At 30.5% G+C, this 27,667-nt stretch overlaps 1 protein-coding gene across 1 annotated transcript in view; it reads right to left on the bottom strand.

The window, feature by feature from the left end:
- Positions 1 to 10,436: 10,436 nt before the first annotated feature.
- LOC143233158 (uncharacterized) overlaps positions 10,437 to 27,667 on the bottom strand; it is a 144,207-nt gene continuing 126,976 nt past the window's right edge. The window contains exons 6-8 of the mRNA XM_076469114.1: positions 26,347 to 26,441; positions 18,081 to 18,208; positions 10,437 to 13,338 (exon numbers count right to left, since the gene is read on the bottom strand). Coding sequence (XP_076325229.1) covers positions 12,891 to 13,338; positions 18,081 to 18,208; positions 26,347 to 26,441 — 671 coding nt within the window. The 3' untranslated portion in view covers positions 10,437 to 12,890. The remainder of the gene's footprint in view (positions 13,339 to 18,080; positions 18,209 to 26,346; positions 26,442 to 27,667) is intronic.

The raw sequence follows: 27,667 nt of genomic DNA, 5'->3' as shown, positions 1-27,667 counted from the left end.
CTACCCTTTCTAACTTCCTGAATGTTACTGAGGTGGTTCCTTAATTGTAAGTAAAAGATTAAGCTCACCTTGAGATCCTGCTTTCTTTTCCCACAGTTTAGATTTCTTTTATTTATTTCCTCAACTTTAACTAGGACAGCTTCCAACTTGCAAACTTTCTGTATAAATTAAACATCTTTACTATGACCTTCCTTGAAAATGCCTTGTAGTCCAGACTGTCAAAATAATCCAAACATGATGAATTCACAAATTTTGGCAATGTATTCTCAATTGTATACTTTTTTCTAAGTGAGCAAAAAAAAAGTGTTTATATCAGCCAGAAATCAGGTGCTTAAAATTTGACGTGAAAATAAAAGAGGACCACTGAATCGTATTCAATTTTTTTTAACAATATGGCATATTCAATTTATTTATTTACTTTATTTATTTTGTATAATTATTACCACGAAATTCGCAAAACCACTTTAATTACAACGGGTCATTTTATGCATACATTCCTTTCTACTTTGGGTTTCTTCGTCCAAAGACAAAACGAAAGGAATTTCTAGTATTCGACAGAGTGGTGAATTATTATTATAACGACGTTAAAAGGAGGGATAAACTATACATCAACCTAGAGCTATTCTCTTTCGAGTACTTTGTTTATAGAATTCTGACTGATGGGAACACATTTTCAACGTCTGGGTATTCATAACAAATGACTCACAAATACCTGAAAACACTGAGGTATTCGTGATAAACATGTTATATGATTGAGAAGCCAATTAATCAAGGTGTTTGATTCACGAACGTATCGCGTTAAATTAAAGTACTTTTACGACCATAACCATACTTTGTTCCAATGGATAAATGTCACTAGTTTATTTGTGTGAGTGTTTTCATTCCATAATATTTTGGTTTATTTTCGAAATATCTTCCTTTTCATCATTTCAGACACAAAAATTAAAGTTTTGCACGAGATTCCTGGATTTTGCCATGTTTCTAGATATCCCGACAACAGTTAAACAATATGAGATTAGAGTTAAAACCCCAAAGAGTTGTTTTTTGACACAATTTTAAGCAGTATACTTTTTTTTTCAGTTACCGTTTTTAAAACATAATGAACCCTAATTATCTTTGTAAGCTTGACTTTGATGTAGTTGATGAATTTGGCATGGAAATGTGACTATCAGTTATTTAAATAGCACTACTCTGGTTTTACTCTTCTGATTTTCTATTTTCCAGGAATATGATACTAAGAAATCCTAACGTACGTATTGAACGAAAAACAAACATAGTTCGGAAGGTTGGTAGTTTTTTATGTTGCTAAGTCAGAACTTATTCAGTTGAAAGTACTAAGAGCTTGTTGGACAAAACCTTTTCAGAGAAAAACATTTGTTTCAAATTCTGTGGAATATTGAGCATGCCTGAAAGGTATGTGGGAAGTCATCTTCAATAATTAACATGCTTGGTTCCAAAGAAATAAGTTAACATCATTGCGTAGGAGTGAAAATGCAAATTGCAATATCTTTTTGGTTCTGCTACAATATTCAACAACAGGATATGAACTGTATCATGAAACATCAGCCATCACTGAAATGTTGGTGTCTTGTTGTATGAAGTTGCCTTGAACATTAATACCAGAAAAACCAGGTGTTGTGAAACTGGTTCATTTAGCCTCGTCATTTTCAAATGAAACTCATATTTTGTAGCACCAGCTATAACAGATTTTGCATCAATTAAAATCTGTCTAAATTCGTGATAAATATATGCGATATAATTTACGTCATGACACTATTTGTCAAATGCATCTAAAAAGCACATTGTTAATGCTTCAAAAGCCAAGGTAAGGCCATAAACTGCACATTTGTACTGTTTGTCTAGCAGCATTTGGTCAACTGTGGATGCAGCATAAACTCTGGAATCAACAATAAGGTCACTTAAACCACTATCAGCCCAGAATTCTGTATATGAAAACAGCCGAGTCACAAGACATAAGGCTACAATCCATCTGCTGTTAACCATACAGATTGCTTTCCTGCTGTATGAAGCTGCTGGTCTATTATTTTATTCGAATAAGGTTGATCTAAAGCAGTAGACGTTTCAACATTTTTCTTCATGGTTTTGTAGATTGTGAACATGTCCATGGTTTTTAATCAATAATTGCTGCATATATTAGGGTGGAATGTGTTTCATGTTTCTCTGAAAATAGAGATAATAAAACCCATTCCAAAATTAGACAACCTGATTGATGACTATATCAAGCTTACACTTGGCAGCACAACTCGGAAAGTGTTGGATCTCATCATAGCTTACAGACATACTATATGCATGCAGGATGTTGATTAGTGACTTCGAACCAAATTCGTCATGACATTGGATGCTTATCCCAAACTGTAGAGGTTTAATTACGTTTCTAATATTGAAAATTATAAACTCAGCCAGTGATAAGGCTTTGTATTTAATGCCCAAGTTCATGGTATAATTTTCTCTCTCCTACATGTATGATCTACCATTAAGCAGCGATACTAAACGTTTAGCTAAAAATGGAGAAACAAAATTTTTGAAGCTTCGAGGCTCATTTCTGTAAGTGATAGATTCTTCTGTCATAGAAATCTTAATGCTTTCTGCTCTCGGTATACCTGTAGCATGATGTAAGATAGACTCATTATTGTCCTCAAAAGAAATGTTAAGGTCTTTTTCAGTATGCATATTTATGCTATAATAGTTGCTATTACATCTGACAGAGAGAATGCACTGGTGACAACAATATTAGGTATAACTTGTTCATGTTGATTGAGCACTGTGAACCTATCACCAAAATGTTGCTGAAGCCTTTTTTTGTAACTTTCTGTTTGTCTAATACTTCGACCTGTAGGCTTCACTTTTATCCTTATAAAAGGAATGAAATTTATTTTGCAAAACGATAGTTAGTAGGCTTTTCCAGGTGCGAGTACATCTTATTTTGTCATATGGATGAATCTTTGAAATATACATTCAGATTAAGAAACATCTGTTGCAGTTTCGATCGATTCGTTAATTACCTTTCTTTAGAGAGCTACAATACAAAACTGATATCATGCCTCGTGCGCTATGAGGTTTTCTCCCTGTATTCAGTGCAAGAGAGCTTCATCATGTAAATGCTGTGCAGCATTTGAAGTTTGTCGGCTCTGTCGTATGTTAAAATATTGTGCAGTTTGTAGTCTCCTTTATACTTAAGTTGCATACATATAATACATAAGGCCACGTAGTTGTACTTGTTGAAGTACAGCCATAAGTTAGTCCAGTATGTAGATCCCTGTTTGTTGTCGTTTCTGTAAGGATCGACAACTCTGTGAAAGTTTCAGAACGTCGATGGGATGTGTTACTGTAACTTGTTTATGTGTAACTTCTATGATATAACAGTCGAGATAAGATTGCATTTACACTTAGAGGAAAGCCTTGAAAATACACGATCTTTCTTAACATTGGCTGCATTTATAAAGGTACTTATTCTAATCGAAATTGTTTAACTCAGGGTTTCATTCTAGGTTTCTGGCAGAGGATATGTTTGAAAAAGTCAGTGTGGGGATTTTGTTTTTAAAAAGTCGGAGTTTCAAAGGACTGTCACCATAACCAGAAGCCACAGCCATTTGATAGAAGGACTACATCACTAATATATATATGTATATATATATGCCCTGCAAAATGAAAGGATTAAAAGGTCTCCGTGGATAATGGCAAATATATTAGTAGAGAAAAAATGTAAAACTATACTGTTTCTTAATTGTTAAAGATTCGTGTGTGGTAGTTGATTGTTTTTAAATTTCGTGCAAAGATACCCGAGGGTTATCTGCTATAGTCGTTCCTAATTTAGTTAAGAAAGACCAGAGGGAATGCAGCTACTCATCATCACCAAATACCAACTCTTGGGCTACTCCTTTACCAAAGAATAGTGAAATTGACTGTCACGTTAAAACGCTTTCACAGTTGGAAGGTTGGACATGTTTGTTGGAATGGGGATTTGAACCTACAATCCTCAGAATGCGAGTCGAGCGCCCTAACTAACTGGTCGTGCCCACTCACGCATTAGTTTATACAACAATAATAGGCAATACCAGTTATTAGGATTAACTATTATAAGCTTATATTCGAAAATTATACTTATAATCTATATGTGAAAAGCTAATGCCAAAATGGATACATGTAATACATATATATATATATATATGCACATTTTATGCTATAATTAAACGAAATTACTTATTTCATGACTGGCATGGCCAGATGGTTACGGCACTCGACTCGCAATCGAAGGTTCGCAGGTTCGAATCCCAGTCACACCAATTATGCTAGCCCTTTCAACTGCGAGGGCGATAAAACGTTACGGTCAATCCCACTACTTTTCGATAAAAGTGGCAGTGGGTGGTGATGACTAGCTGCCTTCCCTCCGGTCTTACACTGCTAAATTAGGGACGGCTAGCGAGAAATTGAAAACAAACAAACTTATTTCATACAAGTAAACACACTCGTTTTTTACAAATTTTATATAGCGAATCCTACAAAATAGATATTTATCAACGGTTTGAATTACAAGCGTACTGGAAGTGTTAAAACCGTATAATATACATAGAACATAAACAACAAAATAACTCACCAAGTACTGCATGCTACATAATTACTTCTTTCATTTCTTTAGCTCACACGTTAACATACAGCAGGTACAAAACATAAAACAAGGCAAGGGATATGTGTGAACTCAATCTCTTATGGTTGTAGAATATAAATATACTGTGGCATGTTCAGTTTATTTCTATATAGATGATTTCTAAGCATTATATTATATCTGTAATGAATGAGTCAATATAAAACAGCTTTCTTTAAATTTCTGTTTTAGACTTACGAGTAGAATGGAATCAATATATTGTAAGGCGAGGGTTTGCAAACTAAGACTTTTCAAATGCTTTTATTCCTTACATATAAACAGATAGTACAGTGAAAACGTTTTTATTATTTGGGACTCATTGGCATTCTGATGTTTAAAAGAAAAATGAACAAATGCACAAACAAATTTCTAAAAGTTAGATGAAGGGCGAGTGTTTTGGTTAAATTTTAGACAATGTTATTGGAGACACTTCGTTAGAAGGCATAAAATTTCCTTTCATATCATATATTCTCCAGCCTTGTACCATTCATGACACTTAAAACTCTCAAAATAAGGCCATTTATGAATAATAGCTACTTGGCTTTGTTAATGTGGGTTGGGGTAGAGAATGATGTTGACGTAGCTTGATTGAGGCGTGCCTGAGTGTTTATGTAATTTATTAAGACCGATTAAGACTGAATTTTAGTATTACCACCACTTATGTTTATTTTCGAGGAAGGTAACTTCAGTCAATTCCAATTATGAAAAATTATCTCAACAGCAAAAAGTGAAGCTTAAGAAATAAATTTTAAACAAGTGAGTTGCATTCCAAAGGATATTATGGTCATATTAACCGTTGCCTAAATACAGGATGCATTGAGCTAGTCGGAATGGAAATTCAATATAATCAGGACACAGACAGTAGATTAAATCCTTTAATTAAAGACACAAGAAACAATAGCAATGAAAAGATACAAAACTGAAGAAGAGTTTCATGTTCATCAATGAAAATGCACCATGATCAAGGGAGTTACGGGTGAGAAATATGCTGTCAATCTTTTTTTCAAATAGAAATGACAATGTCTACCCAGCAACACTTGGTACCATACTTTAGCTGTTCATTTCAGTTAACACACCAGTAACAGACTGGAGTTCCCCGATGTTACAGCGGTAAGTCTACGAATTTACAATGCTAAAATCAGGTGTTCGATGCCCCTCGGTGGACACAGCAGATGGCTCGATGTGGCTTTGCTATAAGAAAAAACACACACACATGTACTAACTGAAAGAGACGTTATAATATCATGGTATTAACAAGGAATACACGTTGTAGATGCGAGAACCAAGTAGGTAGAAAATTTTAAAATGTGATAACAGAAAATAAGATGGTAACACATATGTCGAATTCTTGTTTTGGTCTTCATTAAACACAAAACTATCTGTGCTCTGCCCACCATATTATCGAAACTGACTTTTAACATTGTGAGCCGGCAGACTTACCATCAAGTCACTGGGACAAGGGGCATGTGCGAGATCCTAAATTTTTAAAGAAAAGTCACCAAGAAATAATATACAGATATGTCAGCAAATAATATATGATTAGAAGCAATTATACCAGTAGCTGAAGACCCATATATCAGTAACAGAGAAGATGATGAAGTCCCCAACATATAACACGAGAATGATATTAACAAAGAACATCTTTAATCAGGAAAGCAAAAATCCGTGAAAAGATCTCTTAATTTCGGTGTTAAAGATGTTCCCAATATGACCACAAATAGTTTCAAACACCTATCAAATGAAAATCAAACCAACGACAAAGCAACAGTCGTCATCTGATGACGAAGCACAATCAACTTTAACATCTCTGGAATTGCTTTCCTCAAATGACAAAGCCTTGTTGTACATAAGATGGTAAAAATCTCAGTTTGGGGCACAGTGATGCGTAAAACAAAATACGCGACCTGGCTAAGTGATGAATGAAAATTTGCTGTAAAATTCTGATCAATGTTATAACTAAAAGTTTGGTCGCCAATTTTGGATTTCATTTCTTTAAGTCGCCCACTGAATTCTTTTTCTTGGTCGCATCTTGTTTTCACACCTTTGATTAGCTTCTATATATCTGCAGCGTTATTATAAATTAGAAGGTAAAAAGGCAAATATCTTAAATGTTTTCAGCAATTTTTTATGGTGATAGCTTTGTTTGCTGAACTTTTCGCAAAGTTACACAAGGGTTATCTGTCCCTGATTTGGAAGCGAGAAAAGGAAGGCAGGTTGTTAACACTACTAACTCTTATGTCAATGAAAAGTGAGATTAACCATAATATTATAACGCTTTCACTTCTGAAAGTTCGAACATACTCAGCAACGGGGTTTGAACTCACGACACATAGATTAGTGGCCGATCATCCTAATTACCAGACCAACGATTAGAGGCGATCTTGAATAAGTAAAATGAACTTAACAACTTAATAAGGCAAGTATACAACTTACAATTTTAAACGTATATTATGTGTGATAATTGTTTTGCTGTCCCTTCCGTGTTTTACATTACACCTTTATATTTATTGTATGATTATTTCCATAAGTCTTTACACTTATTTTTGTATTATGACAATATTGCTCTGTATTATACAAGACAAAAAACCTATTAATACAGTGTGATTGAACTATACCAAAATCACATATACTTTTCAAGTCTAATGTTTTACATATTGTTTCCTTTTATCTTTAAGAATGCAGTCACTTTTAAACGCCGCACGACTAAGAATGGTGTGACAAGTTCACTGCAAATCGTGCAGGTCTTACGTGAAAACTGACTCTCTCACTTGAGTGAGAGATGTCTTTTTGTAAAGAACCGCATCTGGGACGAAACCAATGCGATATTTGCAGTCGATGACTACACAAGGACTGAAGACCGTGCAGGGGTTTTGTATACTTACTCATAGTATATTTTAATTATGTGCCTATAAAAATTTGTATATATTATAAGAACTTAGAAGAATTGTAGTAATGTTTCAGAAACAAATAAACAACTTCGTTTCTCCTTATTAGCAAATTTCAAACTATTTCATTAATGGCTCGATTAAGCAGATGTAAAAGAAGAAAGATTGGAAACACCTATATTTAAAAACAAGAAAACAAACGAAACAAATAAAAACTAGTAAACCCATTATAAAAACAAAACCATAGTACAAAAAAAAATAATACGAACTCCAATAAAAACGGGGAATAAAACAAGTGCTCTAGAACAGTTATTGGAGGAAGAATAAGGAAAACATAACTAACCATTCAACTTCCGTCAAACCTGGTAAAAACACATAGGCACATCAAAATGAAAAGCAATAGTTTGATTTGTTATTATGCACACAGCTCCACAAAGGGCTTTATATAAATGCTCTGCCGACTACGGGTATCAAAACCCGGTTTGAAGCCTGCAGACATACCATACCACCTTGGGGCCGAAAAGTTATAGGTATAGAGATGTAATGATTTAAAAAAAAAAATAATTCACACATCACCTTTACAAGGTGACGTTTACCTTTCACATATTAAAATGGAAGAAGGTGTAAGAATAATAAAGAACAACAAAAAGATATACCAATACAACACAAGGGGAGCGAGTATCAATACGTCTTAAAACATTTATACCATTCTTTCCTATCTCTAATAAATTTTCAGTTATCAGACAGCAACATTCTAAAACCACAAATTAAGAAAAATACCTAACACTGAAGTAAAACAAATAGGTAATAAATTATTATGATTACAGTACGCGCACATTTGATTTATACAGGCTGACGCCTATATGAAACGAGAACAAAATACATGTAACATTCACTTTCGAATGAGTTGACGCCTCTCAAGCATCATAGACACTCTCCCCTACTGGGTATTATTTTTTTTTGTAATTAAGCACGAATCTACACGATGGGCTATCTTTTCCGTGTTCATCACGAGTATCGAAACCGGTTTTTAGCATTAGGAACGTACAGACCTTCCGTTGTTAAGAGTATATATATTTTTAGTCAATAATATTCAGGTATTTTTAAAATTTTTGTACAGATGTGTTACATTATTAACAAAATCCTGAACGACGGTGAACATATACTTTTGCTCGGATAAAAACTGCACACGCCAACAGTTAGAAACTCGTCACTTAAGCCTCGTGTGGCAAAGTGGTTAGAGAGCTCAACTCGCAATCTGATGGTCGCGGGTTCGAATCTCAGTCACACCAAACATGTCCGTCATTTCAGCCTTGGAGACATTGTATTGTTACAATAAATTCCATTATTCATTGATAAAAGAGTAGCCTAAGAGTTGACGGTGGGTGGTGATTAGCCTACCCCTAAATCTTACACTGGTAAATTAAAGACGGCAAGCACAAATAGCCCTTATGTATCAAAACGTATTTTATTCAGCAAATTAAATGACCTTGTGTGTATGTGTACTTATTTATTTATACAGAAGATGCTTCACACAGAATATCTACATGCAAATTGTGGGCTACTGTAGAAAATAGGACATATTTTATAAACAAAGAAGTACGTTAGTGGAGTGTAAAACAATTTAATACTACATTCGTACTTGGTGCTGAATAAAACCAACAGATAAACAATTGTACCAGTTTGAAAATTTTGTTGTATTTCCTAACGGGTAAAACAAAGCTCATGAAAAACATTTTGTAATTCACATGCACGCACTCACGCACATGTATATGCAACTACATTGTATATAAAAATACACACACACATTCGTATATATACATATAAAAGCCGACTTAAACCAATTCAGCCAGAAGATTTATTCCATCAATTGAAAACAAAACAGCTAATTTTAGTTTTTTACTAACATGGGTTGTTTTATTTAAAAAGTTTAACACGTTCAATAAATAAAAAAAAAATGAAAGCCTCTACAGTTGTACTTAACCTCAACCATTTATTAAATGATACATTCTAGTTTATGTAGATTTTCCAACATTCTTAGGTTTTTATGCCTTCATGTTCACAGAAAATATAAACTCTGTACTTAAGATATTTAAAATAAGTGTCTGATGCTTCTGATCTTCTCTCTCATCCCTGTAAAATATGAGTGTGTACACTGAAAACAAAACAATTTTCAATTAGCCATGGTACTAATTACATATAGCTCTTTAAATTTTGCCTTGTCCTACAAATAAGTGAAAGTTTACAAATACAAAATAATTCTTTCTAAAACATTTCTAGCACAGGAGTGGGATGAAACAAAATAAAAAGTGATGGCTGAAAGTTTTGGTGATAATTGAAAATGCTTAGTGAATTAGGGCAGGGTCTTACATAAAATATTTAATCATAACAAGTTACTGTAAAGCCAGTACTAAAAGAACTCAAAAATATCCTGGTGACATGTGGACTAGTAATTTTACATTTCCTGCAGAAAAAACAAACAAACAATACTATTATAAATATTACACTCTACAATTGCTATTACTTATAACTGTCCCGATATTTTCTTTTTTGTTTCAAACTAAAATACTGATAGCAGAAGTATCCATGTTCATTCTTAATGTAAAATTATGGCAAAATGTTTATCTATTAAACATTTCTCAAGAGGAAGCATTGCTAGATGAATTATACAAATATCAAACCACAATGAAAATGCAACTATGTGATTAATGTAACATAAACATTATAGGTGCAAAGTTATAGTGTCCAAGTTTTCTCTCTCTCTACATGCATGAATTTTAACCCTATTAACACTTTAAGAACACCAAGACATCTATTAAAATACCATTAACATTATAAACATTTTGAAACCTATATTACAATAAATTCACTAATGAGAGAATCATAAATCAATGTATTTTTATTTCAAATTGTATGTTTTGCTTAACGATATTTTACTTTGAAAATACAACCAAGTTTTGCATGCTTTCAAACATCATATAACAACAAACAGATTATTTTAATTAAGAAGAATGTCAATACCATAATATAAAAGTAGTAGTACATAAAATTTATTTCAATAGTACAAAAATATCAGTTTCACAGAAATAGAGGCTGGGAAACATACATACACTGGTTAATAAATAACCATCCAAATCTATTGTTCAAATACTTCATTATACATAAAACATAATGCTCTTTCACATTCAAGAAACTGTTTTTTCATAGCTAATTTATTCAAAAGATACTTTTATTTATATCATACAAAGGTGTTCTAAGCAATACACCAAATAATAGAGCAATACAAATAGTGTGTATGCATGTGTGTACATATAAATATATACTTCTTCAATAATTTGTTCATAAAATGTACATGATCCAGATTGTATAGCAGTAAAAAGTAACAATAACAAATTAAGCTTCTAAATTACAATAACTGATAAAAAAAATCCACAATAGAGGATTATATTTCTTATGATGTCAACCAAGAAAATAATTACAACAGCTAAGACATAATGGCAAATTTTCTGATTGCTGATTGTGCAGATTTCCAAACAACTAAATTTGTTTTGTAAGATCCAATACTTCAGTCTAAAAATTACAATCCTAATTGGTTAAGACAGACAAAATTAATGGAATCTAAGAATCTATTCTGTTTTCTTTAATGTGAATTTTAGAAGGTATTGGTGGGAATTAATGATCAAAGATCAAAGCATTGTGTCAACACAATGATGTAATAAAATTTATGCTGAAAAATAGTGTAGATCTGGAAAAGAACCAAACATCTCTCATTATTAGTACAAATAATACACAAAACATGCATTAACTAAGTTGTACACAAAAATTAAACTAAATTAACTTATGATAAAATGTACTTCTAACATGGAAAAATGTCTTGATACAAACATTGAGCTTCTCATGCTTATATTCTAGCATGTGACAACCTATTCTGATTGTTATACATACTGTTATTATTTATCTTTTTAATCATTTTCAAAATTTTAATTTGATGATGATTTTAAAACAAATGTTTAATTAAAAAACAAACAAACAGCAATTACACTACTAGTTTTTGGTGATTTTCTTCCATTGTGTTTTTGACAAGTCTTAGGTAATAAAGTTTCTTCATATTACTCTTCACACTGAATTTTTTAGGAACTTTAATCCTTTAATTTGTCATCAAGATTATATGGTATAATAAGAGTTCAGCAAATCAGTTTTTCATGTACTGGTTCAGACTGATGCAGTACTTCAATGGTTTATAGCATAATAACAGATTATAATGAAAAACATATCAATCTGTAATGAAGTATAATAGCTTTTACAAAATGGTAACTGGGGAGTGTGTAAGAAAGAAACTAATGGCAAATACAAACAGGGCCAGAGATCTGAGAAACTGCAAAACTAACAGCCAGTCGGTTTAAGACATTACAGATTAATAGCTAATAAATAAGTTTTTTTCATAATTTATACAATTAATTATAACTATACTAAGAAATACAAGAAAGTATCTAATTATTGCTTCCCTCTGTAGAAATACAACTTGTATGTAATCATTTGCAAATGCTTTGCACACATTTCATAAAGATCTGAATAGAATAATGAAAAAAATATAAAAAATTTTCAAAGTTTACACATTTATTTTGTAATCATTTTTACTTTGCATCTGTGTAAAATGCCTTTATGCTTTAGCAGTGATTACAATAATTCAACAACAATCAATATTTATTTGGTGTTGGACTTAAATAAAAACAAAGCCCAACAGAACCAGTCTAAGCTGAGATTTAAATATTGTAAATAATACATTCACTGGAACATTACTTAATCCTAACTGAGCATGAAATAATCCACTTAAACAAGATAAATGTATGTCATACCAATTTTGTTTGACAAGTCCAAACTTAATTTTAAAATAATGCAAATAAGACATGGTTGCTGATCTAGCATAAATACCTATACAAAAATCTTTTTAAGAACTTCATATACATATATCAAACACTACTTTCTGTTTATAGCACTTTCATATTTTTAGAAAAGAAAATTTAGATTCTGTATTCATACAGTTTACAAGTACTAACACATTTTAATGGATGGTGCAAGTAAAAACTCCATGATATAATGATCACTAAATTACTCTATGGTTAAAATACATATTTAGTTTTCTTCTTAAAATTCAACCATAGTTTCCTAAATAAAACAACTCACAACCCACTGTTACAAAAGTTTTAAGTCTTCCTGTATATGACCTAAGAACTTGTGCTCAAACAAGAATCTTACTTTTTTACAAACATAGTGACAGGCTAAAACTTTTATGAAAAGTTATGAATTGTATAATTTATCGATATAAAACAGGTGATGTGATGTCATGAGCTATGAACTATTGGACCTTCGGTATAATGCTTTATTGAATAAATATTCCTGAAATCAGCAGGTTGGGATGTAATGACACCCATACCAGTTGAGATGACTGGTTGTTTTCCTGTGGTGGATCCATCATGTGGTCTACTGTGTACAGGAGTTACTTTACTATTGTTCATGTGAGCCAATGACCTATCATCTCCACTAGTTCTGACCAAATCAGCTCCTCTTTCTGAACTCTTTGCACCTTCATGATAACATGCATTTTTACCTCCTTGTGCTTTTGCATATGAAAAAGTTTGCTTTTCAGGAAATGTTTCATTAGTGGTAGATGGACTAGAAACCTGTCGTTTTGACTCTCCAGACATAAGTCGCTGGAAAAAAGGGCTGGAAGATTGGTCCCTTTGGGTGGGGGAGTTCTCTTGTTCATCAAGGAAGCGGTCCATGTAGTCCCTAAAAAAAACCAAGATAAAAATTGAATTTAAACTAATATTAATTAAAAAGAATCTTGTACCAATTTGTACAACAGTAACTTAAGACAGTCCCACAAATGCAGTTACAATAAAAGATGATTATAAAGAAAGTCCCATATTCAACCCTTTCCAGTGAAAATACTTAACTAAATTGCATGAAAAAAACATTTTCTGAAGTGTCTCTAATTTCTACATAAGCACATTCCAAAATTTGATATAATAATTTGTATAGTTTTTTAGTTGTAATGTGATAACATTTTGTTGTGAAACACTGAGAAAGAAAACAACATAAAACAAAACATTAAAAATATTACCTTCAGTCTCAGATTCTTCTGGGTTTTTTTAATTGATTAAAATTTCCATTCTGTTTATCTAATATACTTTCACTTATTTGATATTCATGAATATATTTACTCTACTATATTTACATCTAAAGTAGTCAACCTTTGGCTGTCAATTATACCAGAACTGCTTGACTACCAAAGAATAATTTTTGATCAAGTTATATGTAAAAATTGTTTGTTATTAAGCACAAAGCTCAACAATGGGCTATCTGTGCTACACCCACTATGAGTATCAAAACCCAAAGCTAAAAATGCAACATACAATATCCAGATCAAACCAAAACAAATATACTGGAACATTTTAATAACCACAAATCAGCAATCAAAACAAAGAACTTTTGGTTGCAAAGCACTTTAACATGCCTGGACACTCTCTTCAAGACATTAAATTGATGGGTATAGAAACAAATTTTACAGCTAACAGAAATAGGGAAATTAAGCACACTGGATAGCACTATTAAATACTCTAATACCAAATGGCATTAATCTCAATTCAAAGTTTGTTAACCTTCTTATGTCTCTAAAAAGATTTTCAAGATTAAATTCATAATTAAACTTACTTTATATTAATAGTATTACTCATGTTTTAATTTCTCTATATTGGTATTGTTTCCTATATACTGTAACACATTATCATTTTCTCTATTTCCTACCACCTTTTGCCATTATTTTATTTTTAACCTTATTTTTATAAAGACTGGCTAACACTTCTTACAACTATTATCACACTTAAGTCTTTTAAACTCCCATTAACTTTAGACTGACTAATTTTGAAGATCTGGTTTGTGTGACATTAACATCCATACATATATAATTCATCACATTCATTAACCATAGCTCTATGTAAATGCTAAGTTCATGAAATCTGAAAATCAAACAAGAGAATTTCAAATTCATATTTACTTGTAAAGATCTAATATTCTAATGTCTTCACACTATTTCCAACTTAATAAACATACCTTTTAACTTATACACATTTATACATTTAAAATTAGTCATATTTCAAATATTTAACAGCTAACTATATCACTCAAATTCACCGATTAATGATGTACACTTCACTTTTGTTTATACTTGAATATTATTATGTTCTTATCAGAAGATAAGTAGCAATCCTATGTAGGGATGGCAGTGGAAAAAATAGTTTGGTAGATTTCTATTGGCAGTTTCTGCTAATCAATATTAAATTTGACTAGCAATTAACAAATACTACTCAGCATCTTTTAACATTCATCATTTTAACATATTATAGCAACTACATCCAGCACTAAAAGTTTTTACTTTAACAGAAAAGGGTAAACATTATGTTTTTATTCTAACAACAATTTTATTGAGCTCTAAACCATAATATTTAATTGTACCATACTTAGTACTTCCTGAACAAAATATTTCCTGGTATATAATGTGAAACTTCAAAATTAAAAGAACTATTAAACACTTTAGCTAGATGAAAATAATGCAACAATCAATTACCCAGAGAAAGAAGTGACTTGAAAAAATTGCAACTAAATAAGGTTGCTGCTACAAATCATTTATCAAATTTAATCTAGTTTATTACTCTTGAGACCTCATCACATTTTTAACAATATGGCCTCCTTGGCTTTTTGAAGAAAAAATGCCCAGTGACTTTTCAGCAGTAATTACCCCTCTTGCCACAAAAATCCTTCACTGCTTATGACACATGGTTTTCAGTGAGTTACATTTAAAACTTCATTAAACTACTTTTTGTTCATGTTATACCAATTAATATAGCATAGTACATAATCCATATTTAACAGAATATATATGTTTTAAGTTCTTAATTTTATAAGCCAATATTAAATCCTGAATCAAAATGCATAGTAGTATGTTATTAACAGGAGTGGTAGTGTAGCTTGTTTGTTTTCTTTTTTGAATTTCATGCAAAGTTACATGAGGGCTATTTGCACTAGCCGTCCTTAATTTAGCAGTGTAAGACTAGAGGGAAGGCAGCTAGTCATCACCACCTACTGCGATCTCTTGGGCTACACATTATACTACACATTATTATTTCAGCTGCCCCAGCTGAAAGGGCAGGCATGTTTGGTGCAACGGGTATGCGAACCTGCAACCCTCAGATGGCTCAACAGTATGTCTGCAAACTTACAACGCTAAAATTCGGGTTTCGATACCTGTGGTGGGCAGAGCACAGATAGACCATTGTGTAGCTTTGTGCTTAATACACAACAATAACAACAACAGATTATGAGTTGAATGCCTTAAATCACCTGACCATGCTGGGCCATTGGTAGTGTAGCTAGGACAGTAGTAATCTAAACTATTACATATTTTCAGTGGCTATGCTTTACTGGACTTTTACTTCCAATAGCAAATTTCAAGGCAATCCATTAAGAAATATACAAGTTATCTCCAATTTTGACTGAATTTTTTTTCGTTTTTGTCTTCACAGAAAAAGTACAGAAAATGTCTTTGAAAGAAAAGCATATTTAACCAGTATGGATTTTTTTTTCTTCTTCTTCTTCAAATTTGGTATGCTGGTTGACCTTTTCAACCAACAATTTGGTATCTCACAGTTGGTCTTAGTAAAAGATACATATGCAAAGTTATTTAACAAAAATCACTCAAATTTCACCAAAGTTTTTATGCATACCTAACCTACACATAACGTAATGTGAGCTATTAATCTCAAATGTTTGTTACAGCTTCACTTAAGAGTAAAGGTGGACTGCTTTTTATCATTCTGATTAAAGATAGTTGAATCATGGTCATAAAACTACTAAGTGAAAGGTTATGCAGATACACAAGTATTGGTTAGGCCAAGAGAATTAGATTAGCATTTTCTAGCTCAAGTTTCCAAAAGAATCATACACTTGGATGGTTATTACTGATTATTCATTGATAACTTTCAGCACAAATTTACTAAATTTTATGAAATTATTTTAATTAAAGAGCAATTAGCATCACATGATATTAGGTTAAGCAATTATGCAAATAATGGCAAGAAACTGTTCATCTAAATTCCCTGTAATTACTATAAAGTTACTAACACTGTTTCAGAGAAAAAAATGACCACCATATACTTTAAAGAACCTGGCTGGTTCTAAAGGTAATAGGTCTGGTCTAAATACAGTTGCAATCCTAAAGCTAATATTGGTTATTATCATGTGTGTGACTTAAAAAAATGAAACCCAGACTGGTGGCCAAAATGTTAAAGCATACCACTGATAATAATTTTATAGCAAATATTCACTCATTACACAGCTGGGATGCATATTTTGTTTTACCCACCATCATGCTTTAAGTTGAAAAATATGTAGCCTGGCTATCTAGCAACAAGTATTCGCTGTACAATTCTCATCAATGCTCTAATTGTAGTTACTAATGTGGCCACCAATTTTGATTTCATTCCTTTCAACTGCAGGTTCAATCCTTTTTTATTGCCACTCCTTTTTTCCACACCTAACATGTTTTTGATCAGGTTTCTCTTGGTGTGAAAATTGTGACAATTCATTTATCACTCTTCTAAGAAGTATTAAATCTCATATAAATCTCTCATAACATTGTCAGCACTCAGGCCAAGTATAATTTTCATAGCCTTTGATTTTTTTTTTGTTACAGAGCCATCAAATAGAAAACCAGAACACTCTTGCCACACCTCACCTGACACATCCTCTTTTTCAGGATTTATCAGTAGTTATCTCTTACATTTAATACTATATTATTTATAACCAATAAGAAAAAAGCCAAGGTTTTCATCTAATAAATAATAAATTGGATGAATTTGTAATGGCTCTTGTACCATGGTTATAAAGCCATAAAAACTGTGATATTTCTGGGACATTGTTTTTGCATGTTATCATTCCATGTTCTTTGGTTCATTATCTGATTTAACCAAAACTATTTGATGCACTACTACACTACCATCAGTAAAGTAAAAGTAGAATTAATTTAAAGCCCAAGTATGCACTTGTTTTTTTATGTCTTTTCTTTATCTTTCATTACACAAGTAAGTAAAATGCAAATGCATAAAATTCTTTAGGTTAGTTAAGGTTTGATTAGGCAAAATAAACACTGTACACTCCTTACAATACTGCATAGTAACCTGGTTATAACTTATTTTGCTTCAATAAGTAATGACTATATATTATATTATAGCTACATATAGAAAAGAACTGAATAAATTGGTAAAATTGTTTTTTCCATTTAAAAACTAGAGTACCCCAAGAAGCCAAAAATTTGACTCATAAATAGTGAAGAAACTAGTAATCAAACTTTTATTCTAAAACTATAGGGATGAAGAAAGATTAGAGAGCATTTAAGATGGGAGGAAAAAAATCACCTGAAATACTACAAAACAATCTTATTAGTATACAAAAGTAAAACTTTGAAATTTACTCACGTTGTGCCTGGATGAAGGGCATACTTCTTTTTCTCAAGACGAGTTTTAGTAGCAAAAACATCATGTCTTTCCGTTTTCTTCCAAAAATAATAAAACTGAACCAATTCTCCAACAGAACGTGTTCTTACCTGCAGGAACAAGAAGATAAAAGTAACCAAATACAGTTCAATAAAGTTGCTTCTTATTTCTTGGTTCTTTTTTCTGGGGTCAGATCATGTCAGGAATGTTTAATATTTTATTGTTGCTTTAGGAAATTTGTCATGTTAATTGGAGGAACTATTTGAAATCTATCTTGAATTATCAATAACAACTTAAGATATTTCTATCACATTTCATACCACAAGTTCAAAATATTAAGTAATGATAATGGGCACTACCATAGAAAAAATAGCTATATTAAAGTCAAAATATTTTTTTTCCATGAAAAGTAAATCACTCTGTCAAAATTGTATGAGTTATATTAAATCAAAATTGGTATGAACATAAAACTTTCTTTTTTTACATAACTTCTGTAGGTCATGTCAAGTTAAGTTACTGTTGAAATATACATAAATGCAGATTAAGATAAACAAATGGTCATAACTGGATTACTTTGTATTAATCCTATTTCTGTTAAATAAAATAAAACATTATATAGTTTTCTTTCATATTTGTTTTTTTCTGTGAAGATGTTTAAGCTATTTTATAATTGAATATTTATATTTAAATTTTTATATTATTTTGTTACTAGACTGTTATAATAAGTATACTTACAAAGCTGTATAAAATGTTAATGTTTCAAGGATTACAATTATTTAAGTGCTTTTTAAATTGGCACATCACAGTGTTCATACCATATTTTAATTGAAATATACATGTATAATTATTATTACTCTTTACCATCTATACTATTGTATTATGATTCCTGATCATCAACACACACACACACACAATATATTCACAAAACTTTCTGGAAAAAAAAAGTTAAAAACAGGCAGCATATCACATATAGAAATCAAATAATACTAGAATATGAACTACAATGTGAAAACAGTTATATGCACATCAATAAGAAGATTTATCTTAAAGCAGAAATATTACTGCAGTATAAATAACAGTCTTCCATATCTGGCCTCTATCCCCAAGCCTCACATGTGGCAGAAAAATTTAAAACAAAAGGGGTAAAAACAACAAGCAGGTTTGAATGCTCAAGTCCACAAGGTTTCATACCTAAAACTACCGTTTACTGTTTGTAATCAGTTCTGAGTAGGTGAGTTCTATTAATGAAGTACAGTTATAAAATAGGTCTATTACAACCAGATCACTGCAGATGATAAGGACAACTAATCTTCAAAGTTTGTATTCTAACTGTCCTACACTTAAATAAACAGAGCTATAAAACTTAACTAAAGGAAAAAAATTATTACTATTGGAAGGGAGAAAAAAAGTGTTTCAAAATTTTAAAAACATACTAAAACATTCACCCATATCATCTTAATGTTAAAATAGCATCTTTAACTCTACTGCAATAAGTTACAGGTCAAAAGCCATGTCATATCATGTTTTTGACTTGCACAATTTTATTGAAATTATTCTATGAATGTATGTCAATAACTTTGGTATCAAATTGTAGATTACAATTCAAAATTTTGTAAGATCCATTAGTTAATTTCTTAACTTAAAAGTATATATTAAAAAGGTTTGTTTGTTTGTTTTGAATTTTGCGTAAAGCTACACGAGGGCTATCTGCACTAGCCGTCCCTAATTTTACAGTGCAAAACTAGAAGGAAGGTAGCTAGTCATCACCACCCACTGCCAACTCTTGGGCTACTCTTTTACCAACAAATAGTGGGATTGCCCATCACATTATAATGCCCCCATGGCTGGAAGGGCGACCATGTTTGGCGCGACAGGGATGCAAACCCGTGACCCTCAGATTACAAGTCGCACGCCTTAACCCACCTGGTCATGCCAGGCCTCTATTAAAAAGGAAATAATAAATACTGATTTTTATATGTCATGTGGTATGCTGAATGCAACACTGACTCAAATTTGATGTTTTTGATGTTCAAATACAAAGTATATAATTGCTTTAAAATTAGGAATTAAAATTACCAATACTAATGAGCTGGAACATTAAATATATCATATATTTTCTGTTTGCTGAGATACCACTCATGTAATGAATTAAAATACTGATTTCACTCACCTCTTTCCATTTTTGGAAATGCTCCTTCATGTACACTTACTTTTGTCCATAACCAATAAAAAGCTCAGAATGTCCCCTTTTTGGTTTTAGACTAAACAATTTTGATTTTATGCTGTAATTTGTAGTCATTCTAAAAAAAACACACTTTATTTCTTTTTTTTTTTATGGAGGTTATGAAATCGCCAAATAGAACCCACCCACATGAAGATATAGTTGTGAAAATAACAGATAAAATATGACATTTTTTTCTATAAAAAATTTCATAATTACTGGAGGTTATAAAGATTTGGCATTAGAAATGTGTCAATGTTCTGATGCATAAAAGTACTTTTAATTGCAAAATTACTTTGCATGTTGGATAGTCACCATTTTGAAAGAAATAAAATTTTTGAAAAAATTCTTTAGTTAAAAAATTTTAATACTTAATTTAAAACCATGATATTTCTTGTTTGAAAGCCTTGAAATGTTTATCAATAATCTGCAAAAATTTGTAAAGATATGCATATATTATCAAAAATTATAGTATAATAACTTTTGTGGTTATAAGCTGAGTGTACTTCACTCAAACTGTAATGGAAGGGTTAAATAAACAAATAACTTAAAGGAATCATTGCTACCAGGTACAGTGTGGTTGGCATACTTTTATACATTTCTTTATTTTAATTCTAAGTTGTTAGAACTAAATAACCATATATTTCAGCTAACATATGTTACTTACAAAAGATAATCTTTACATATAGCTTGGGGTGAAAACAGGCATCATAATAATAATTCAAAGAATTTAGATGTGGATAAAAATATTTATTTCTGTTGTGACAATTATTGATAGTTGTATATAAAGCTTTTCTAATAATTTTGAAACTAAGGTATTACTTTATAATATATATATATTTAAAAAAATAGCAGCTCATGCTCAAGATTACAATTAAAATGCAACATTAAAAAGAAAATATTCTAAATTAACTTAACTGCATATTCTGCAAAAATTTAACTAACTGAATATTATAATACAGTAAAACCTGTATAAGCCAGAAACTGCATAGAGCAGAAACCTGTACAAGCCAGAAATACCAAAATTTTATAGCATTATCTTAAGGTTTCTCTTATAAAAGGCCTTTTACAAAGCAGAACCTGTGTAACACAGAACTATCTTTCACCTATCTTATCTATCAACAAGTAGGATTAGAACCTGAGTAAGGTGGAAAAAATGTTTTTGATTAAATATTAATTTATTATTTAATTAATAATTTCTTTAAATATTAACAAATTCTTGTTTAATTAAGAATTTGTTTAAATATTACTAAATTCCCAGATATTTTGTTACAGTAAGTATTGGTTAAATATATTCTGTTCATTTCTTTTTTCTGCTGTCATTATTTTTGCAGTTAAATTAGATTCATGATTTGTAACAATATATTTGTCTTTTAAGTGCAAAATTCTACTCTTTAAATAATTCTCATGAAAAAATAAATTCCTGTCTTCCTTAATTTTAAAACTTAGGGATAATTTATTTAATACCCTCATTTTTTTAAAAGTTGTTTGTTATGACAATTCTAGTGAAATTTGATTGGAAAGTTTTGTGGACATTGACAAGAATGTTTTAACAGAAACTGATGAAATTGACTTAAAATTTATAATAGAATCACAAGATGGTAACAGTGCGAGAGATTCAGAAGATGAACAAAATGGATAATATAGTGAGGAAATAGAAATTTCTACTTCATCACAAGTGTTAAGTTATATTAATGCTATCAAATTCTGAGCAAAAATGAAGGGGTAAAATGAACTTCATGAAAAGGCTGTAGAATTGATGTTCTCTTTTAACTGCAAGAGAAAGCCCATTAAAAAACGAAACAGTTAAAACTGGACACTTTTTTCAAATAAATTTGATTAAGATTTGGTGTACTTATGTATATTTTTTGTCTATATTTGTTCTTAAAGTAATAAATATGGCATAAACAGTATAATAACTTTATTCACAAACATCTTACTTCTCTTGAGACAAGAAAGTATAATGTTCCACTCAAAAATTATATATAATTAAGGAAATGTTTCCACCGTCTAAGCTGAAAAACCTGCTTAAGCTGGAAATTTTACTCGGTCCCATACAATCCTGCCTTAGACAGGTTTTCTGTATTTATACATAAAAAGATGAATTATTACTATTACATGAAAGAGGACCAGAAATAAATAATTTTTTTCAACATTTGTTGCAAAAAATATTTATTTCAACTAAACCATTCCATACTTTAAAATATAAGTCTTGGTAATGTATCACATATCATAGAACTTTTATACCTAAAACAGAATTATTTTTAAAATATAGATAATATGATTAAGCTATGTCAGTACAGGTATGACCAATATCAAAGTTATCTTCTGTAACTAGTATACGTTAGTTAAAATAAGTGGGTATTTAAGTTTATTCATCCAAGTTAATGCATATTTAAACATAACAATCACCAAGACCATATGAGTGAGATTTGTTTGTATTGTTACATTTCTTGGAGTTAGAAGGAAATTCCCTTTTACATTAACTTAGATTTAGACATCTATTTATACTGTTCATACAGGATGCATGTGACCTTTATGGAGAATGGAATGCCAACTTCAAAAGGTAAGTATTGCTTATTATCCCCAGCAATGGGTTTAAGTACCCTATATCTTCCCCTAATCTTGTATATATATATATTTAATGCACATGAAATCATCAGAAAAGGTTAAAGTTAATAGTTGCTTTATATCGTAGTTTTGTTTTTTATATGGAACACTTTCTTTGTATTAGTTGTATTGTCTTTGTGACTTACCACAAATTTGTGAAGCTACATAAACTGATTTTTTATAATAATAATAAATCTATATGTATTTTCACAAACTTTGAAAAGCATTTTGTAAATATTACAACACTATTGTATAAAAAAATTAATATTTCATATTAAGTTGTATATTCTCTAGAAACTCCTAAATTAAAAGTTTATTTTGGTAAAATTTTATGTTTTATCTACTTTATTACTAACAGCACACTTGATTCTTGAGTCAACAGAGAAATCAACATATAGTTAAAAAATATAAAAATGATTAAACTATGCTCTACTCTGAAATCATTGTGGTACTGATCAGAATTTTCCAAATTACTTATCAACTCTTAACCTTTTTACATCTCTTTTCTTCCATGGTTTTATTGCAGTACATTATACCCACTGAGGTTGTAATTCTTATGCAGACAAAGCAATGAATCATGGTGACAGCCACTAGGTTTTTTCAGTTTACCATAACATAAACAGTATGCTGAAATATGAGACATGCACTGCTTGTTTTGACATTTTATTTTAATATAGTTTAGTGAGGCTAATGTGATAATTTTTACATTTTAATGACTTTTGTTAACAAAAATACAACAATAAGAAATATATGTAAAAAACAACAAAGATTGTATATTCACTGTGCTATCATTCTCAAAAATGTTTGCATTCATGTGGAAATCTGATTCAGTTTTTCCTAAGCCTCACTAAATCTCACAAATTTAAGTATCCAAAAATTACTTCACATAACTTTCAGTCATGCATTTTAAGACACAAAAATATATCAGTCACTAGAATAAAATATAAATATATTATTTATGTGGTCTTCTAATAAAGTTATAAATAGATTTTGAAAATTCCATTAGCTATTTGGAGCAGAAGTACTACAATCACACCACAAGAAAATCTTGTAAAGTGATTACTTTCCACACCCAATTCAAAAGGACAGTTGTAAGTTGTTAAATAAGGAACAGACTGCTATTTCTATAGCTCATATGCAAGCTCAACAGCCATGTAAGTTAAATTAGCAAACAATTTCAAAAAAAAAGAAAAGAGAACAAGTTAGAGAAACACTCAGAGAAGTGGTAAGAGCATCTCTGGTGGGTTTGACAAACTCACTGATATCTCAGAAAATCAAGGAAATAGGAAGATCACATCTTAGAATCATACTTATAATTACATAAACAATTTCATTTCTAATTAGTTTGAAACTTCACCAGCCTCTTTTTAAAAGTTTACAAATTCTGAAGTGGCAAAATTAAAGTTCAGATTCATTAAGTGACACAGATAAACGAAATTTAAGGATTTTTAAATATTTAATTTTGAAATTAAAATGTTAGTACTTAAATAATATAAAAATCTGGATTATAAAATTTCATGTTTGTTGACATATACTGATAATAATCTGGCATAGATATGTTTGGAGTATAAAACCATAGTCTTGCTTTTTAATCAAGTTTTTACATTTTTTCAATTACAGAGGCATATATACTTGATTCACCACTCGTTCAAATGGTCTTAGTTCTACACATTTTTTTAAAGTTACACTGATGACTGATAATTACAATAATATACATTCTACTTTAAAAAAAAAAAACCTATTTTTTTTTCTCTTTAACTCTCTTCATCCACATGCTTCCATGAAAGGTGTAATTATTAGAGAAATTAAAAGAATCTATTGCAACTGCAATGATAAAAACACTACAAGCTGTTAACTAGAATGTGGTATCTTTGGTAAATAGCACTCTTTCTTCATGGTGAAAGTGCAATATTAATTTTTTAATCATAGTTCTAGAAAATCTCTTTTGTGAAACCCAGAATAACCCTATGATATGGCAGAGGAACATACTGAGTTTCTTTACAAACTATAACATGACAGAAACACAACTAGAAATTTATTTTTTTAACTAATCATGCCCAAGTACCTTCTACCATGAACCAACCTTTCTATGTAAAAATCCTCATCAAAACTACCAATTAAACTGATAGAAAATTTAAATACACTCTTCTTATCTAATAACTATAGCCACAGAAGAACAGAGAACAAATTATGGTACTTATAATTACTATTACTTTTTCATCTCAGCTTTTGTTATTCCAATCTTTTATGTTTAATGCAAATTTTTGGTTACTACTGACTACAAGTTATATCATTTTTCCAAAAAAAGTTTTATTAATTAAAAAAATCTAATGCATGCTACAGAACTGATTGTAATTTATTATTTAAGTAAAGCCTGTTACTATCAGTTTTATTTTAGTGAAATGCTCCTAAAGAAGCTGTAAAGCAAAATATTGAATGTTCAATAAAATACTAAAAAAACATTGGTGTTATAAGGTCATTAGTAACTAGAATTATAATGTATTTTAAACTCCAATATGCACTACAGAAATCTAGCAATAAACAATAGTTTCTTCTGCACCAGAAAGAAGAATGGTACAGTAACTGATGTACAACACCTACAGCAAAGCATACTGGATAATAAGTACAAGTGTGAGTTGCATCTCAGTCAATGATGATAAAAATCTAAAAAACATTGATGGCAACTGCAACTGCTTACAAATACAAGCATATACTTATTCTTATCCATTAAGTTATTTCTTCAGGAGCAAGATATTTTAGGCATATATTCATTTCCCAGCAGCAAGACAATGACCTCAAGCATGCAAAACGCATGATGAAATGATATATGGAGGAAGATGAGAGGGAAAAAAAGAGAGAGAGAGAAGATAACATAACACACACACAAAACCATAGCTTGTCTTACACTGTCTCACTGTGAAAATTATAAAAACTTTATTAGCTTATACAGAAGATGAGAAGGTCAAGAGGCAAGTAACATGCCAGAACTGTAGAGAGTAACATACAACAGTTGAAAAATATTTTACAAACATATACTGATAAACTAGTACTATGAAAACAAGATGTACTACTCTGTTTAAAATAAATACAGAATATAACTGTACTATACAGCTTATTTGCTTTTCTTTTGTATTTTCTATAGAAATTAATATATTAATAATAAGTGTACCATTTAATTGCAATTACTAATTGTTTGTGGCTCCTGCATGTGTATCACTAGAGCTTTCATAATTATTCCTGATACTATAAATATTTCAACATATCTAAAAAATAATGATCTTAATTTTTACAAAATTTTATCCACAAACTTTTGTTTGCTAACAGACTTAACTTTAAACCAATCCTATAGTAAATTTATATTTCAGAAAAAGTCACTGAATTCTAAAAATTATTTTTTGAAAAAAAACATGTTTCTACCTTGTTTTGTTGTATTAAATGGAAATCCTTTCCATAAGTCCGTAATCCACTTTCAAAGCTGCGACATTCTTCTTCAGACCATAAGCTCATGGTGTCTGTGAAAATGTTTAAAATTTTATCCTAGTCTACACACTAAAACATATTGAGTGAAATGTGAATTTTTTTTCATTTATGTACAAAAATGGATATCTAAGGTAATGTTGTACTTTATGTCAAATATTTAAAATTCTATTGTGTTCAGGTGTTTTTCTAAATTAATGGCTTTGAGAGGATTTCATTTCAAAACTTTTTTTTCATTTCAATTAATTTTATTTAGTTGGCTGTTTAAATCTTATATATACCTTAAAAACTTTACTTGAAAAATATTAATGAACAACAAAATTATACATAAAAATTTAAAAATACAGTAACAGATTTATGAACTTAGTGTAATATCTTTTTATGTATACGAAATATTAGGTTTTTATGGTGTATCAATTACTCGTTATATTATATAAAGTTGTTTAGCAAAACCAATCTTCAAGGTTTAAACTAGAAAGACATTAAAAACAATATAATCATGAAACAACCATTTAAATCCTGGGATCAAGCTTTTCTTGTACTTTTTAGGTTTGGGTTTAATCCTTGGCTGATAACAAACCTTAAGGGTAATATCTTTAGAAACAGATGAAACTAAAGCAATGAGTTAAAGCAAAAACTCATAAAACCACCATAACTTATTTTAATTGTTGAAGAAAAATATTGACATATCGTGCTGAAAATATAATTTTGTACTATCAAAAATGAATATGTAGCAGTATACAATTTCAACACTGTAAAGTTATTTATTATTATGACTATTAAATCAGTACCGATTTTCCTATAGAAGCACATCAGAACCACTAACAGTAGCAAAAAAAAAATCCAATTAAAAAAAATCAGAAATATAACTTCTGCTTTATTGTACAACTGCACTTCTTATTTCAGCTGGTGCTAACTAAATAATCATAACACACAATTACAAGTGTAAACAAATGCAAATTCTGGGACTGAACAATTGGAGAGAGTCCATTTTGTGAACAACTGCCTGAGAACATTTGCTTTGTTAAGCCATTTCCACCTCCATTACGTCTTTCCTTTTTTTGTAATTTCCTTCATATTAGAATCTATCTCTGCAGCTGCATTTTCACCGACTTTAGTCTAATATCATCACCAAATTTAACATTCAACACTTGGTCCTTACCATTAGTAATACATTTGCTTTATAGTAAATCTATATATATCTACTAGTTTTTATAACACCTATTACAACAGTTATTTCATATGTTTTGACTGAAATGTT

Source organism: Tachypleus tridentatus, chromosome 1 (assembly GCF_004210375.1).
Source record: "Tachypleus tridentatus isolate NWPU-2018 chromosome 1, ASM421037v1, whole genome shotgun sequence".
Classification (NCBI taxonomy): Eukaryota; Metazoa; Arthropoda; class Merostomata; order Xiphosura; family Limulidae; genus Tachypleus; species Tachypleus tridentatus.
Note: the sequence above shows the minus strand (reverse complement) of the source record. Positions and strands in the feature narration are given on the sequence as shown.